This window comes from Oncorhynchus clarkii, chromosome 15, assembly GCF_045791955.1.
Source record: "Oncorhynchus clarkii lewisi isolate Uvic-CL-2024 chromosome 15, UVic_Ocla_1.0, whole genome shotgun sequence".
NCBI lineage: Eukaryota > Metazoa > Chordata > Actinopteri > Salmoniformes > Salmonidae > Oncorhynchus > Oncorhynchus clarkii.
This window is the reverse complement of record NC_092161.1, coordinates 8,595,157-8,613,181: the sequence shown is the minus strand read 5'-3', so window position 1 is coordinate 8,613,181 and position 18,025 is coordinate 8,595,157. Positions and strand designations below refer to the sequence as shown.

The 18,025-nt window shown below is 43.7% G+C and overlaps 1 protein-coding gene across 1 annotated transcript in view; it reads left to right on the top strand.

The window, feature by feature from the left end:
* Positions 1-18,025, top strand: part of LOC139366890 (collagen alpha-1(XI) chain-like) — a 166,321-nt gene that overhangs the window by 46,505 nt on the left and 101,791 nt on the right. The window contains exons 19-23 of the mRNA XM_071104629.1: positions 3,183-3,236; positions 3,338-3,382; positions 6,589-6,642; positions 7,923-7,967; positions 17,176-17,229. Coding sequence (XP_070960730.1) covers positions 3,183-3,236; positions 3,338-3,382; positions 6,589-6,642; positions 7,923-7,967; positions 17,176-17,229 — 252 coding nt within the window. The remainder of the gene's footprint in view (positions 1-3,182; positions 3,237-3,337; positions 3,383-6,588; positions 6,643-7,922; positions 7,968-17,175; positions 17,230-18,025) is intronic.

Here is an 18,025-nt window from a genome sequence, read left to right as displayed (position 1 = left end):
TGGTAAATTCAGTCTGGAGTGCCAGAGTGTGCTCAGAGTATGCTCTGGGGGTTGATAAACTCAGAGCGTTGTCAGATTGTCTGTTCGTAAACGCAGAGCGTTTCACTCTCGGAGCATTAATAAAGAGAGCACACTGGATGCTCTGGCGGAGGAGTAGGGTTGATCCGAATGTTCTGACAACAGCAGTCAAGCACCCAAGCTATCTGGCTAACGTAACCTAGCTTGCTAGCAACTTCCAGACTCAAATGAGAGAACATCTCACTCTGATCATTTTACTTGCCTTAGAAGAGCTGGTTAGGCTGTTTTTATGTTTATCCAGAGTGTTGGTGACTGTAACTATGCTGCTGGCAACAATGTATTAAGCTTTTTTTGCCAACGTTTACTGACACCGGCCATATTCAACGGGTGTTTATTGTTAGTAAGTTCATCAGTTATTCTGCACTCTGGCACACTCAGACGAGAGTGCTCTGAAATCGAAGTAGATGGCCAGAGTGAATTTATCAGCTACGTCTATTGACAGTTGCCGCGGTGACATCATGAACATTCTATTGAAATGGCTACTTGCATACTTGCATAGATAGTGGAGTCTTTTGTTTAGACATGTAGCTAGCTAGCTAAACAATTAACCATAACCCCAACTCATAACCTTACTACCCTGCATGAATCTGCAGGTGGCTAACCAACCAGGTTTAATGTTAGCTAGCTAGCTAACAGTCTATAAATAGCAATGCAAATGGCTCTGAAATACAAATAATATTACTACACTGATCATACAAGTGACATTAGTTAGCCAGCCAGCCAGCTAACGTTAGCTAGATAACTAACATTACGCTTTAGCTTGAAATGAAAATTACTTTCTGACAACATTAGAAACATGTATTATTTGAAAATGTAGCTAGCTAGACTCTCTTACCCATATACATGGATGGATGCTTCCCCCTCTCTGTCACGGATGCCATGGTTGCCCTTAGTTTGAAGATGTAATCCGGAGACAGGTATTTATTACAATAGCCTTCTGTGTGTTCTCTTTTCGACTCCCTCTGCATATTTGCAATCAAACGGCAGAATTGTCTCAGTCTCCTGAGCTATTATTCTCTAATAACACTCATTTCAAAACTCGGTCCTCCAGAAAGTGGAGAGCAACACTTTTGCAGTTCTACTACGTGATATCTTTCAAAAAAAGCTGTGTTAGAAAGGATTACCTACACATACTGACCAGCTCATGTTATAGACCGATGTGTGCTACAGACCTATTCCAACTCATCTCTCGACATGTCCAGTCCACTCATAATCTCAACCAATCATGGCAGACCGATTCCAACTCATCTCTCATCATGTCCAGTCCACTCATAATCTCAAGCAATCATGGCTAGCGGGAAGGTTGCTGTCTTTTTCCATGGATAAACCAACTAGGCTCCTAATTTAAGAATAGTATTCATATTTACAGATTGCATACCAGTTTGTAATTAAAGCACATAAAAGTTCACATGTCCCAGAAGGCAAAAACAAATAGTTGATGTTTAAACATCTCTCCTGTGAAGTGTGACATATGCCTAGTTTCCTGAAACAAGTCACATATTCTCAATCTCTACAAAACAATGACCTCCAGTTTTGAAATGAAGGGTCTGATTTAAAGTTCCCTTCAACCCTCAACCCCCTAGACTCTAAGGGTGAAAGAGAGAGAATATGAGTCCTAATCAGGCCTGCAATAGGTTCCCAAAACACTGGTATTTTCTGTCTAATATTCTCACTCATTCCAGAGGATCTGAAGTTAATTACAGGCAGATTTAATGAGGCAGGTGATCCATACTGGAGAAATCTATCCTGTTGAACAATAGACTAGTGTTGGTCTGAGAAACAGGACTTGGAAGTTTATAGGCTTATGGGTGAAATACTGTTGGCCCCGTTTGATAAGACCAAATTGGCTAAAAACAAAATGCCACAACTTTTATAAAATGTCTGACACTTTTGGCTACATAAGCTTGTTGTTCTGATTAATCTCGTGATTTTCTTTGGGTGCAACATTATACAATCACCTAAGTCTTTAATTCTGAAATGAAATGCGGAGCTAATATTATTGTAAAAACTCATTTGAATGGCTTTGAAGTGGTAATCTAAAAAATAAATGAGCAAAGTCATTTTTTTGTTCAGATTTACAGTTGGACCAATAGTGTGGCCAAATTGATCCTCTGATAACAACCTCGTCCACAGAGTTGTCACCAGACGTATAGCCAAGCAGCATGTTGAAAAGCATGATCATGATACAAGCTCCAGTCCCAGTCTTTTTCTGTGCCATCTGCTTTAAACACCCTCAGAAGAGACACACCAGACCCTGTCAGGCTAAATTAGGAGCTTAGGCTGCAGAGAGAGAGAAGGGCAGAGAGAGGGAGAACCAGGTAGAATAGGTAGAGAGAGAGAGAAACAGAGAGAAGGGGCAGAGAGAGGGAGAGGGAGAAACAGATAGGAGGGGTAGAGAGAGAGAAGGGGCAGAGAGGGAGAGCCTGGTCGTTTGGCTACCTATTCTGCCTGGGTAACATCAAGGTAAAAACAGAGTTAGCCAGCCAGCCAGCCAATCAGCCAGCCAGCCAGCCAGTCAGCCAGCCAGCCAGCAAATCAGCCAGCCAGCCAGTCATCCTGCTGTAAGAGTCTGTAACTACACAGCTGGCCTCGCCCAGTCCTCTATGTGACAGTAACACACATCTCTCTGTCTCTGTCTCTGTCTCTGTCTCTGTCTCTCTCTCTCTCTCTCTCTCTCTCTCTCTCTCTCTCTCTCTCTCTCTCCCTCTCTCTCCCTCTCTGCCCCTTCTCTCTCTCTTTCTCTTTCTCCCTCTCTCTCTCTCTCTCTCTCTCGCTCCCTCTCGCTCCCTCTCTGCCCCTTCTCTCTCTCTCCATCTCTCTGACCCTTCTCTTACTCCCTCTCTCTCCCTCTCTGCCCCTTCTCTCTCTCTTTCTCTTTCTCTCTCTCTCTCTCTCTCTCTCTCTCTCTCTCCCTCTCTGCCCCTTCTCTCTCTCTCCCTCTCTGCCCCTTCTCTCTCTCCCTCTCTCTCCCTCTCTGCCCCTTCTCTCTCTCTCTCATTCTCTCTCTCTCTCTCTCTCTCTCTCTCCCTCTCTGCCCCTTCTCTCTCTCTCTCTCTCCTTCTCTCTCTCTATCTCTCTCTCTCTCTCTCTCTCTCTCTCTACAGGGGGAGACCGGATCAATTGGACCTCCTGGAGCCCCTGGAGAGGACGGACAAAGAGTGAGTATCCCACCATCCCTTCCCTCATCATTCTTCCATACAACTCCCATTTCTATCCATCCATTTTTACTGCTGTAAACTGACAGTTCTTCTCTGTGCAGGGCGAGGATGGAGAGATCGGGCCAAGGGGATTGGCTGGAGAGAGCGTAAGAGAGTGTCCACTGAATCGCTGTTAGGTTTGATGAACAGGACCCTAAACTATTTATCAAGTAGTATCAGTTTAAACTTCATAACATCTTTGGAGTAATACAAGTATTCATAACATACTATCTCCCTGGGTTGACAACACGTCTACTTCTGTATCAGCTAGTTAAAGGGCTAGTCTTACCCACACGACCAAATTACATTTAAGCTTTCTCTACCCTTATAAGCAGTCTTTGGACAAGGTATGACAGTAATTGAAAATAGTCTGGGTAGCCATTTGATTAGTTGTTCAGGAGTCTTATGGTTTGGGGGGGGGTTGAATCTGTTTAGAATCCTCTTGGACCTAGACTTGGCGCTCCGGTACCGCTTGCCGTGTGGAAGCAGAGAGAACAGTCTATGACTTGGGTGGCCAACGGTACCGAAGTGCCAAGTCTAGGTCCAAGACGCTTCTAAAAAGATTCACCCCCCCCCCCCCCCCCCAAGCCATAAGACTCCTGAACAGCTAATCAAATGGCCTCCCAGACTAATTGCATTGCCCCTCTCCTCCCCCTTCTACGCTGCTGCTACTCTCTGTCATTATCGATGCACAAGTCACTTTAATAAATCGACTCACGTGTATATGTTACCTCAATTACCTCAACTAACCGGTGCCCCCGCACATTGCCTCTCTACCGGTACCCCCTGTATATAGCCTCCACATAGACTCTGTACCGGTACCCCCTGTATATAGCCTCCACATTGACTCTGTACCGGTACCCCTGTATATAGCCTCCACATTGACTCTGTACCGGTACCCCCTGTATATAGCCTTCACATTGACTCTGTACCGGTACCCCCTGTATATAGCCTCCACATTGACTCTGTACCGGTACCCCCTGTATATAGCCTTCACATTGACTCTGTACCGGTACCCCCTGTATATAGCCTCCACATTGACTCTGTACCGGTACACCCTGTATATAGCCTCCACATTGACTCTGTACCGGTACCACCTGTATATAGTCTCCACATTGACTCTGTACCGGTACCCCCTGTATATAGCCTCCACATTGACTCTGTACCGGTACCCCCTGTATATAGCCTTCACATTGACTCTGTACCGGTACCACCTGTATATAGCCTCCACATTGACTCTGTACCGGTACCCCCTTGTATATAGCCTCCACATTGACTCTGTACCGACACCCCCCTGTATATAGCCTTCACATTGACTCTCTACCAGTACCCCCTGTATATAGCCTCCACATTGACTCTGTACCGGTACCCCCTGTATATAGCCTCCACATTGACTCTCTACCAGTACCCCCTGTATATAGTCTCCACATTGACTCTGTACCGGTACCCCCTGTATATAGCCTCCACATTGACTCTGTACCGGTACCCCCTGTATATAGTCTCCACATTGACTCTGTACCGGTACCCCTTTGTATATAGTCTCCACATTGACTCTGTACCGACACCCCCCTGTATATAGTCTCCACATTGACTCTGTACCGACACCCCCTGTATATAGTCTCCACATTGACTCTGTACCGGTACCCCCTTGTATATAGCCTCCACATTGACTCTGTACCGGTACCCCCCTGTATATAGCCTCCACATTGACTCTGTAAAACTACATTGTTGGTTAAGGGCTTGAAAGTAAGTAAGCATTTCACATGTTTCGGCGAATGTGACAAATACAATTTGATTTGATTTGATCAACGTTTTGGTTTAGCGTTTGTGGCACCAATCCCATTCAAGTTGTGGTACCGATATTTGCATTTGTGGTGCCGTCGTGTCAAGTTATCTATACGTGACTTTGTTGAGCTTCACAATTTGAACTACTTTCAGATGATTTGCACAGGCGTGGAAAATGGTAATATTGGTACCATTGTTTTATTTTTTTATTTAACCTTTGTTTAACCGGGTAGGCCAGATCACCTTTATTTAACCAGGTAGGCCAGATCACCTTTATTTAACCAGGTAGGCCAGATCACCTTTATTTAACCAGGTAGACCAGATCACCTTTATTTAACCAGGTAGACCAGATCACCTTTATTTAACCAGGTAGACCAGATCACCTTTATTTAACCAGGTAGACCAGATCACCTTTATTTAACCAGGTAGACCAGATCACCTTTATTTAACCAGGTAGACCAGATCACCTTTATTTAACCAGGTAGACCAGATCACCTTTATTTAACCAGGGAGGCCAGATCACCTTTATTTAACCAGGTAGACCAGATCACCTTTATTTAACCAGGGAGGCCAGATCACCTTTATTTAACCAGGTAGGCCAGTTGAGAACTAGTTCTCATTTTCAACTGAGACCTGGCCAAGATAAAGCAAAGCAGTGTGACACAAACAACAACACAGAGTTACACATGGAATAAACAAACGTACAGTCAATAACACAATAGAAAAGTATATTTACATTACATTTACAGTGTTAAATGAAGTAGGATAAGGGAGTTAAGGCAATAAATAGGCCATAGTGGCGAAATAATTACAATATACCAATTAAACACTGAAGTGATTGATGTGCTGAAGATGAGTGTGCAAGTAGAGATACTGGGGTGGAAAGGAGAAAGATATATAAATAAACACAGTATGGGGATGAGGTAGTTGGATGGGCTATTTACAGATGGGATACGTACAGGTACAGTGATCTGTGAGCTGCTCTAACAGCTGGTGCTTAAAGTTAGTGAGGGAGATATGAGTCTCCAGCTTCAGAGATTTTTGCAAACCATGACTTGAATTGGATTTGTTCCACAAATGCTAAAACGTTAGCATTGGAAACGGCATGGAAACAATGCCAGAGAAACTAAACCAATGCATAGATTGCTGTCCTACCTTGTCCATAGACTGCTTACAGAGTAAGGAAACTGTCATTTTGTAATTTTTGAACTATGCATTTCATGTATTATTCATGTTAGTCCACAAGGGGGAAGCATTTTTAAACTGGGCTTTTGTTCTACAGATCAATCATTGTTTTCTGTGATCCTGTCAACTGTTCTTCATGCTTTTACCCATTTTCCTCTTCTCTCTCTCTCTGATTCTCTCTCTCTCTCTCTCTCTCTCTCCCTCTCTGATTCTCTCTCTCTCTCTCTCTCTCTCTCTCTCTCTCTCTCTCTCTCTCTGATTCTCTCTCTCTCTCTCTCTCTCTCTCTCTGATTCTCTCTCTCTCTGATTCTCTCTCTCTCTCTCTCTCTCTCTCTCTGTTCAGGGTCCTAGAGGTGTGCTTGGGCCAAACGGTCCACCTGGGCCCACTGGACAGCCTGTACGTAGTACATTCATCTACAGATAGCTAGGTGGACCAGTCATAGTCAGTACATTCATCTTCAGATAGCTAGGTGGACCAGTCATAGTCAGTACATTCATCTACAGATAGCTAGGTGGACCAGTCATAGTCAGTACATTCATCTCCAGATAGCTAGGTGGACCAGTCATAGTCAGTACATTCATCTTCAGATAGCTAGGTGGACCAGTCATAGTCAGTACATTCATCTTCAGATAGCTAGGTGGACCAGTCATAGTCAGTACATTCATCTACAGATAGCTAGGTGGAGCAGTCATAGTCAGTACATTCATCTTCAGATAGCTAGGTGGACCAGTCATAGTCAGTACATTCATCTTCAGATAGCTAGGTGGACCAGTCATAGTCAGTACATTCGTCTACAGATAGCTAGGTGGAGCAGTCATAGTCAGCACATTCATCTTCAGATAGCTAGGTGGACCAGTCATAGTCAGTACATTCATCTCCAGATAGCTAGGTGGAGCAGTCATAGTCAGTACATTCGTCTACAGATAGCTAGGTGGACCAGTCATAGTCAGTACATTCATCTTCAGATAGCTAGGTGGACCAGTCATAGTCAGTACATTCATCTTCAGATAGCTAGGTGGACCAGTCATAGTCAGTACATTCATCTTCAGATAGCTAGGTGGACCAGTCATAGTCAGTACATTCATCTCCAGATAGCTAGGTGGAGCAGTCATAGTCAGTACATTCATCTACAGATATCTAGGTGGACCAGTCATAGTCAGCACATTCATCTACAGATAGCTAGGTGGACCAGTCATATTCAGTACATTCACCTCCAGATAGCTAGGTGGACCAGTCAGAGTCAGTACATTCATCTACAGATAGCTAGGTGGACCAGTCATAGTCAGTACATTCATCTACAGATATCTAGGTGAGACATCCACATATCACAGGGATAGTCAGTACTTTTCCCTCAATAAAGTATAATTAGAGCTGGGGGGGGGTCAAGTGAATTATTCATCACTATGGTATCTCCTGTATCATATATCACTATGCTATCTCCTGTATCATATATATCACTATGGTATCTCCTGTATCATATATATCACCATGGTATCTCCTGTATCATATATATCACTATGGATCTCCTGCATCATATATATCACTATGGATCTCCTGCATCATATATATCACTATGGTATCTCCTGTATCATATATATCACTATGGTATCTCCTGTATCATATAGCCAAACATCAATAATTCATTCCTACCCATCTGACTAGTTGTGTTTCCACAGGGTGTGGCTGGAGTGGACGGTCCTCACGGTCCCAAAGGAAACATGGTATGAATACTGTTATAATGTTATCTTACACAGATACACCATCCAAAACACTCACTTTGACCAGAACTGTTTTATAGTGTTAGTATAAGACTTACCAAGACTGTCTCCAGAGAGGAGGGTAGTCTACCTTACCATGACTCTGTCTTCAGAGAGGAGGGTAGTCTACCTTATCAAGACTCTATTTGTCTCCAGAGAGGAGGGTAGTCTACCTTACCAAGACTCTGTCTCCAGAGAGGAGGGTAGTCTACCTTACCAAGAGTCTGTCTCCAGAGAGGAGGGTAGTCTACGTTACCAAGACTCTGTCTCCAGAGAGGAGGGTAGTCTACCTTACCAAGACTCTATTTGTCTCCAGAGAGGAGGGTAGTCTACCTTACCAAGAGTCTGTCTCCAGAGAGGAGGGTAGTCTACATTACCAAGACTATATTTGTCTCCAGAGAGGAGGGTAGTCTACATTACCAAGACTCTATTTGTCTCCAGAGAGGAGGGTAGTCTACCTGACCAAGACTATGTCTTCAGAGAGGAGGGTAGTCTACCTTTCCAAGACTCTATTTGTCTCCAGAGAGGAGGGTAGTCTACCTTACCAAGACTCTATTTGTCTCCAGAGAGGAGGGTAGTCTACCTTACCAAGACACTATTTGTCTCCAGAGAGGAGGGTAGTCTACCTTACCAAGACTCTATTTGTCTCCAGAGAGGAGGGTAGTCTACCTTACCAAGACTCTATTTGTCTCCAGAGAGGAGGGTAGTCTACATTACCAAGACTCTGTCTCCAGAGAGGAGGGTAGTCTACCACAGGTTATTAGTGTTTAGGACAGGTTCAGTTCTGGAGGTGAAAGGTCAACCTGTGTGCTTGTAAGCTCTAGGAGGAGTGACATCATTTACGCTGTAGGTCAGGCCAGAGACGGTAGAGAAAGTGAGACAACCCACTCCCTATTTTTCTCTGATCGTGTTGGGGCCACTGGGGAAAACGGGAGTAGTAGACCAGAGCCAGTTGGTGAGCATGCCAGGTATTCTGGAGGAACCATGAACATGCCAGGTATTATGGAGGAACCATGAGCATGCCAGGTATTATGGAGGAACCATGAGCATGCCAGGTATTATGGAGGAGCATGCTAGCTATTATGGAGGAACCATGAGCATGCTAGCTATTATGGAGGAACCATGAGCATGCCAGGTATTATGGAGGAACCATGAGCATGCCAGGTATTATGGAGGAACCATGAGCATGCCAGGTATTATGGAGGAACCATGAGCATGCTAGCTATTATGGAGGAACCATGAGCATGCTAGCTATTATGGAGGAACCATGAGCATGCCAGGTATTATGGAGGAACCATGAGCATGCTAGCTATTATGGAGGAACCATGAGCATGCCAGGTATTATGGAAGAACCATGAGCACAATTGTTTTAAGAACAAATTATTTTTTTCAATGACGGCCTAGGAACAGTGGGTTAACTGGTCTAGGAACAGTTAACAGGAACAGCTGCCTGTTCAGGGGCAGAACAACAGATTTGTACTTTGTCAGCTCGGGGGTTTGAACTTGCAACCTTCTGGTTACTAGTCCAACGTTCTAACCACTAGGCTACCCTAGTGGACGAACAGTGAGCTTAAATATTTTTCAATGATAAACCTGAGTAAACTATCTTATTTATCCACCATCTTTCGGTCAGGCTGTGACCCCTCCCTGTGTTCCAAAGTGGCCGCTCACTGGGGCCTCTCCCTGTAGCAACTCAGAGTAGGGTGATATTGCCCCTAAGGTCGGTTTTACAAGCTGCCCTTCTAATGGTTTAATTAAGGCTCTGGGAAAGGTAATCTGGTCCTAGATCAGTGTTTAGGAGGAAGTAGTGTCAGGTTGGCTGGATGTCCTTGGGTGGTGGACCATTCTTGATACACACAGGAGCGTAAAAAACAACAACACAGCAGCGTTGCAGTTCTTGACACAAACCTACTACCATACATCGTTCAAGGCACTTCAATATTTTGTCTTGCCCATTCACACACAGCACGGCACACATACACAATCCATGTCTCAGTTGTCTCGGGGCATAAAAATCCTCCCCTTCATCTACACTGATTGAAGTGGATTTAACAAGTGACATCAATAAGGGATCATAGCTTTCTCCTGCATTCATCAGGTGTTCTTAATGTTTTGTACACTCAGTGTATATTAATATTGTACACGGGGAGAACATGTTCATTATTCAGCTCAGTATCCTAGCAACAGTACAGCCCAGGGCTCCAGTTTCCCAAAAGCATCTTAAGGCTAAGTTCATCGTTAGAACCTTCGTAGGAGCGTCGTTAAATCTCAGAGATGTTTCCCCAAAACCATCGTTATTAACATTGCACTTGAAGACGCTTGGAATCTAATGCCTGCCTCAGACAACTCTTAGAACAGCTCAGTGCGTCGATAGATGCTGTTTTTGCCCTGCCGGCATTACTTTATACATAAAAGATCTCTGCTAAACACAGAATCGCGTGGTTTATCCGTCTCTCTGTTGACCCGCTGATAACCTCAGAACAAAGCGGACTACAAATACATAGTTGTCAATGTCTTTGCAATTGATACAAACAAGCAACATACGAAAAATAAGCTTGAAATGAAAAACCGAGATGACTGCATTAAAATATAAACAGTAGGCTATAGGCCCATTTCAATCATATTGAAATACATTTCATGTTCAATCAATTGAGTTCTATTTTGCTACTTGCAGGCTACTGTCTATAATTTGTCTCAATACATTTCGTTATGTTTAGCCTAAAATGTGAGCAACGATGTGCCAAAGTGATTTTAGTGAATTTCTATTGGGTAGGCTAAGCCAATAAGCCAGCTCAACATTTGCAGCTGTAGGTAGTAAAGTATGTGGACACCTGCTAGTCAAACATCTCATTCCAAAATTATGGGCGTTAATATGGAGTTGGTTCCCCCTTTGCTACTATAACAGCCTCCACTCTTCTCGGAAGGCTTTCCACTACATGTTGGAAAATTTTTGCAGGGACTTGCTTCCATTCAGCCACAAGAGCATTAGTGAGGTCGGGCGATTAGGCCTGGCTCGAAGTCGGCGTTCCAATTCATCCCAAAGATGTTCAATGGGGTTGAGGTCAGGGCTCAATGCAGGCCAGTCAAGTTCTTCCCCACGGATCTCGAAAAACCATTTCTATATGGACCTCGCTTTGTGCACGGGAGCATTGTAATGCTGAAGCAGGAAAGGGCCTTCCCCAAACTGTTGTCACAAACATGTAAGCATGAAATCGTCTGCATAGAATGTCATTGTATGCAGTAGAGTTCAGATTTCCCTTCACTGGAACTAAGGGGACTAGCCTGAACCATGAAAAACAGCCCATTATTCCCCACCAAACTTTACAGTTGGCATTATGCATCCGGGCAGGTAGCATTCTCCTGGCATCCACCCAACCCAGATTCGTCCGTTGGACTGCCAGATGGTGAAGCGTGATTCATTACTCAAGAGAACACATTTCCACTGCTCCAGAGTCCAATGACAGTGAGCTTTACACCACTCCAGCCAACGCTTGGCAATGCGCATGGTGATCTAAGGCTTGTGTGCGGCTGCTCCGCCATGGAAACCCATTCCGAGAAAGCGCTCGACGAACAGTTATTCAAATCAAATCAAATGTATTTATATAGCCCTTCGTACATCAGCTGATATCTCAAAGTGCTGTACAGAAACCCAGCCTAAAACCCCAAACAGCAAGCAATGCAGGTGTAGAAGCACGGTGGCTAGGAAAAACTACCTAGAAAGGCCAAAACCTAGGAAGAAACCTAGAGAGGAACCAGGCTATGTGGGGTGGCCAGTCCTCTTCTGGCTGTGCCGGGTGGAGATTATAACAGAACATGGCCAAGATGTTCAAATGTTCATAAATGACCAGCATGGTCGAATAATAATAAGGCAGAACAGTTGAAACTGGAGCAGCAGCACGGTCAGGTGGACTGGGGACAGCAAGGAATCATCATGTCAGGTAGTCCTGGGGCATGGTCTTAGGGCTCAGGTCCTCCGAGAGAGAGAAAGAAAGAGAGAAGGAGAGAATTAGAGAACGCACACTTAGATTCACACAGGACACCGAATAGGACAGGAGAAGTACTCCAGATATAACAAACTGACCCTAGCCCCCCCGACACATAAACTACTGCAGCATAAATACTGGAGGCTGAGACAGGAGGGGTCAGGAGACACTGTGGCCCCCTCCGAGGACACCCCCGGACAGGGCAAAACAGGAAGGATATAACCCCACCCACTTTTCCAAAGCACAGCCCCCACACCACTAGAGGGATATCTTCAACCACCAACTTACCATCCTGAGACAAGGCTGAGTATAGCCCACAAAGACCTCTGCCACGGCACAACCCAGAGGGGGGGGGGTGCCAGCCCAGACAGGATGACCACATCAGTGAATCAACCCACTCAGGTGACGCACCCCCTCCAGGGACGGCATGAGAGAGCCCCAGTAAGCCAGTGACTCAGCCCCTGTAATAGGGTTAGAGGCAGAGAATCCCAGTGGAAAGAGGGGAACCGGCCAGGCAGAGACAGCAAGGGCGGTTCCTTGCTCCAGAGCCTTTCCGTTCACCTTCCCACTCCTGGGCCAGACTACACTCAATCATATGACCCACTGAAGAGATGAGTCTTCAGTAAAGACTTAAAGGTTGAGACCGAGTTTGCGTCTCTGACATGGGTAGGCAGACCGTTCCATAAAAATGGAGCTCTATACGAGAAATCCCTGCCTCCAGCTGTTTGCTTAGAAATTCTAGGGACAATTAGGAGGCCTGCGTCTTGTGACCGTAGCGTACGTGTAGGTATGTACGGCAGGACCAAATCAGAGAGATAGGTAGGAGCAAGCCCATGTAATGCTTTGTAGGTTAGCAGTAAAACCTTGAAATCAGCCCTTGCTTTGACAGGAAGCCAGTGTAGAGAGGCTAGCACTGGAGTAATATGATCACATTTTTTGGTTCTAGTCAGGATTCTAGCAGCCGTATATAGCACTAACTGAAGTTTATTTAGTGCTTTATCCGGGTAGCCGGAAAGTAGAGCATTGCAGTAGTCTAAACTAGAAGTGACAAAAGCATGGATTCATTTTTCTGCATCATTTTTGGACAGAAAGTTTCTGATTTTTGCAATGTTACGTAGATGGAAAAAAGCTGTCCTTGAAATGGTCTTGATATGTTCTTCAAAAGAGAGATCAGGGTCCAGAGTAACGCTGAGGTCCTTCACAGTTTTATTTGAGACGACTGTACAACCATTAAGATTAATTGTCAGATTCAACAGAAGATCTCTTTGTTTCTTGGGACCTAGAACAAGCATCTCTGTTTTGTCCGAGTTTAAAAGTAGAAAGTTTGCAGCCATCCACTTCCTTATGTCTGAAACACATGCTTCTAGCAAGGGCAATTTTGGGGCTTCACCATGTTTCACTGAAATGTACAGCTGTGTGTCATCCGCATAGCAGTGAAAGTTAACATTATGTTTTCGAATAACATCCCCAAGAGGTAAAATATATAGTGAAAACAATAGTGGTCTTAAAACGGAACCTTGAGGAACACCGACATTTACAGTTGATTTGTCAGAGGACAAACCATTCACAGAGACAAACTGATATCTTTCCGACAAATAAGATCTAAACCAGGCCAGAACTTGTCCGTGTAGACCAATTTGGGTTTCCAATCTCTCCAAAAGAATGTGATGATCGATGGTATCAAAAGCAGCACTAAGGTCTAGGAGCACGAGGACAGATGCAGAGCCTCGGTCCGATGCCATTAAAATGTAATTTACCACCTTCACAAGTGCCGTCTCAGTGCTATGATGTGGTCTAAAACCAGACTGGAGCATTTCGTATACATTGTTTGTCTTCAGGAAGGCAGTGAGATGCTGCGCAACAGCCTTTTCTAAAATTTTTGAGAGGAATGGAAGATTCGATATAGGCCGATAGTTTTTTATATTTTCTGGGTCAAGGTTTGGCTTTTTCAAGAGAGGCTTTATTACTGCCACTTTTAGTGAGTTTGGTACACATCCGGTGGATAGAGAGCCGTTTATTATGTTCAACATAGGAGGGCCAAGCACAGGAAGCAGCTCTTTCAGTAGTTTAGTTGGAATAGGGTCCAGTATGCAGCTTGAAGGTTTAGAGGCCATGATTATTTTCATCATTGTGTCAAGAAATATAGTACTAAAACACTTGAGCGTCTCTCTTGATCCTAGGTCCTGGCAGAGTTGTGCAGACTCAGGACAACCGAGCTTTGAAGGAATACGCAGATTTAAAGAGGAGTCCGTAATTTGCTTTCTAATAATCATAATCTTTTCCTCAAAGAAGTTTATTAATTTATCACTGCTAAAGTGAAAGTCATCCTCTCTTGGGGAATGCTGCTTTTTAGTTAGCTTTGCGACAGTATCAAAAAGGAATTTCGGATTGTTCTTATTTTCATCAATTAAGTTAGAAAAATAGGATGATCGAGCAGCAGTAAGGGCTCTTCGGTACTGCACAGTACTGTCTTTCCAAGCTAGTCGGTAGACTTCCAGTTTGGTGTGGCGCCATTTCCGTTCCAATTTTCTGGAAGCTTGCTTCAGAGCTCGGGTATTTTCTGTGTACCAGGGAGCTAGTTTCTTATGAGAAATGTTTGTAATTTTTAGGGGTGCAACTGCATCTAGGGTATTGCGCAAGGTTAAATTGAGTTCCTCAGTTAGGTGGTTAACTGATTTTTGTCCTCTGGCGTCCTTGGGTAGACAGAGGGAATCTGGAAGGACATCAAGGAATCTTTGTGTTGTCTCTGAATTTGTGCTGACGTTGCTTCCAGACGCATTTTGGAATTCGGTAGTGAGTGTTGCAAACGAGGACAGATCATTTTTACGCTCTACACGCTTCAGCTCACGGTTGACCCATTCTATGAGCTTGTGTGGCCTACCATTTCACAGCTGAGCCGTTGTTGCTCCTAGACTTTGCCACTTCACAATAACAGAACATACAGTTGACTGGGGAAGGTCTAGCAGGGCAGAAATTTGACAAATTGGCTTGTTGGCAAGGTGGCAATCATTGACGGTGCCACGTTGAAAGTCACTGAGCTCTTCAGTAAGGCCATTCTACTGCCAATGTTTGTCTATGGAGATTGCATGGCGGTGTGCTCGATTTTATACACCTGTCAGGAACGGGTGTGGCTGAAATAGCCGAATCCACTAATTTGAAGTGGTGTCCACATGCTTTTATATATACAGTGGCAAGAAAAAGTATGTGAAGCCTTTGGAATTACCTGGATTTCTGCATAAATTGGTAATCAAATTAAATCTGATCTTAATCTATGTCACAACAATAGGTAAACACAGTGTGCTTAAACTAATAACAAACACATTATTGTATGTTTCTTGTCTATATTGAATACATAATTTAAACATTCACAGTGTAGGTTGGAAAAATTATGTGAACCCCTAGGCTAATGACTTCTCCAAAAGCTAATTGGAGTCAGGAGTCAGTTAACCTGGAGCCCAATCAATGAGACGAGATTGGAGATGTTGGTTAGAGCCGCCCTGCCCTATAAAAAACACACAAAATTTGAGTTTGCTTTTCACAAGAATCATTGCCTGATGTGAACCATGCCTTGAACAAAAGAGATCTCAGAAGAACTAAGATTAAGAATTGTTGACTTGCATAAAGCTGGAAAGGGTTACAAAGGTATCACTAAAAGCCTTGATGTTCATCAGTCCACAGTAAGACAAATTGTCCATAAATGGAGAAAGTTCAGCACTGTTGCTACTCTCCCTAGGAGTGGCTGTCCTGCAAAGATGACTGCAAGAGCACAGTGCAGAATGCTAGGTGAGGTTAAGAAGAATCCTAGAGTGTCAGCTAAAGACTTACAGAGATCTCTGGAACATGCTAACATCTCTGTTGACAAGTCTACGATACGTAAAACACTAAACAAGAATGATGTTCATGGGAGGACACCACCGAAGAAGCCACTGCTGTCCAAAAAACCTGAATTTGAATCTGAAGTTTGCAAAAGTGCACTTGGATGTTCCACAGCGCTACTGGCAAAATATTCTGTGGACAGATGAAACTACTGTTGAGTTGTTTGGAAGGAACAAACAACACTATGTGTGTAGAAGAAAAGGCCATAGCACACCAACCATCTGTCCGCCAATTGAAGCTCAACAGAAGTTGAAGGGATGCAACAGGACAGCGAACCAGAACACAGAAGTAAATCAACAACAGAATGGCTTCAACAGAAGAAAATACGCCTGTTGGAGTGGCCCATTGAGAGTTCTGACCTCAACCCGATTGAGATGCTGTGGCATGACCTCAAGAGAGCAGTTCACTCCAGACATCCCAAGAATATTGCTGAAAAAAATAAGTTTTGTGAAGAGGAATGGTCCAAAATTCCTCCTAACCGTTGTGCAGGTCTGATCCGCAACTACGGAAAACATTTGGTTGAGGTTATTGCTGCCGAAGGAGGGTCAACCAGTTATTAAATCCAAGGGTTCACATACTTTTCCCACCCTGCACTATGAATGTTTACACGGTGTGTTCAATTAAGACATGATAATGTATATTTGTTTGTGTGTTATTAGTTTAATTAAGAAAACTGTGTTTGTCTTTTGTCGTGAGCTAGATGAACATCAAATAAAATGTTATGACCAATGTATGCAGATATCCAGGTAGTTCCAAAGGGTTCACATAGTTTTTCATGCCACTGTATCGTGGTGTATGTGACAATAAACATCAACAACAACAAAAAATACACAAATCTCTCTAGGAGCTGATTCTTTATCAGTATTGTGAAATAAATCATGAAAGAAAGAAAGATTTGAATGGAGAAATCTGAGACCAGCGCTCCGTTTCGATCCTTTCAGTATCGACTCCGATGACGTACACAACGACCGCATGGCGTTTTGGGAAACGCATGTTACTTCTACGGCCGTTGTAGAAAATGTGCATCGTTGAAACACTCATAAGAATAAATTCCATTGCTATCGGGGAAACCGGGCCCAGTACAGTCCAATGTCAACTATTTCTCTACTATATCAACCAGAAGTTTTGGGGATTTTTGTTTAGTCCCTAAAGCACTGAGAGTAGACACTGCCATAGCTTACATTAGTACTCTTAAACATCTCCTTAAATCGTGGAAGCGTCCATCTTCTAGGTAGACTGACAGACATACTGTAGATACGGTCTGCTGTGCTCTGCTCTTTGCTCCTTCTCAGATTGATGGTCTCTTTGTTTAGGGACCTCAAGGAGAGCCGGGACCACCAGGTCAGCAGGGGATCCCAGGAACACAAGTGAGTATTACAGACAGTATACAGTATTACAGACAGCATACAGTATTACAGACAGTGTACAGTATTACAGACAGTATACAGTATTACAGGCACTATACAGTATTACAGACAGTATACAGTAACAGACATTATTCAGTATTACAGACAGTATACAGTACTACAGACATTATAGAGTATTACAGACAGTGCACAGTATTACAGACAGTATACAGTATTACAGACAGTATACAGTACTAAAGACATTATAGAGTATTCTACAAGGTAGAAAATAGTAAAAATAAAGTAAAACCCTTGAATGAATAGGTGTGTCCAGACTTTCGACTGGTACTGTATATACTGTGCATTCTGTAAGTATTCATACCCTTTGACTTTTTCCACATTGTGTTACCTTACAGGTTTGTTCTAAAAAAGGATTAAATAATTTTTTCCCGTCATCAATCTACACCCAATACCCAATAGTTATACAACCTAAACAGGTTTTCTGAAATTTTTGCACATTAATAAAATATAAAAACTGAAATATGACATTAACACACTAAGTATTCAGACCCTTTACTTAGTGCTTTGTTGAAGCACCTTTGGCAGCGATTACAGCCTTGAGTCTTCTTGGGTATGACACCACAAGCTTGCCACACTTGTTTTTGGGGAGTTTCTCCCATTCTTCTCTGCAGATCCTCTCAAGCTCTGTCAGGTTGGAAGGGGAGCATCGCTGCACAGGTATTTTCAAGTCTCTACCAAGATGTTAGATCGGGTTCAAGTCCGGGCTCTGGCTGGGTCACTGAAGGACATTCAGACA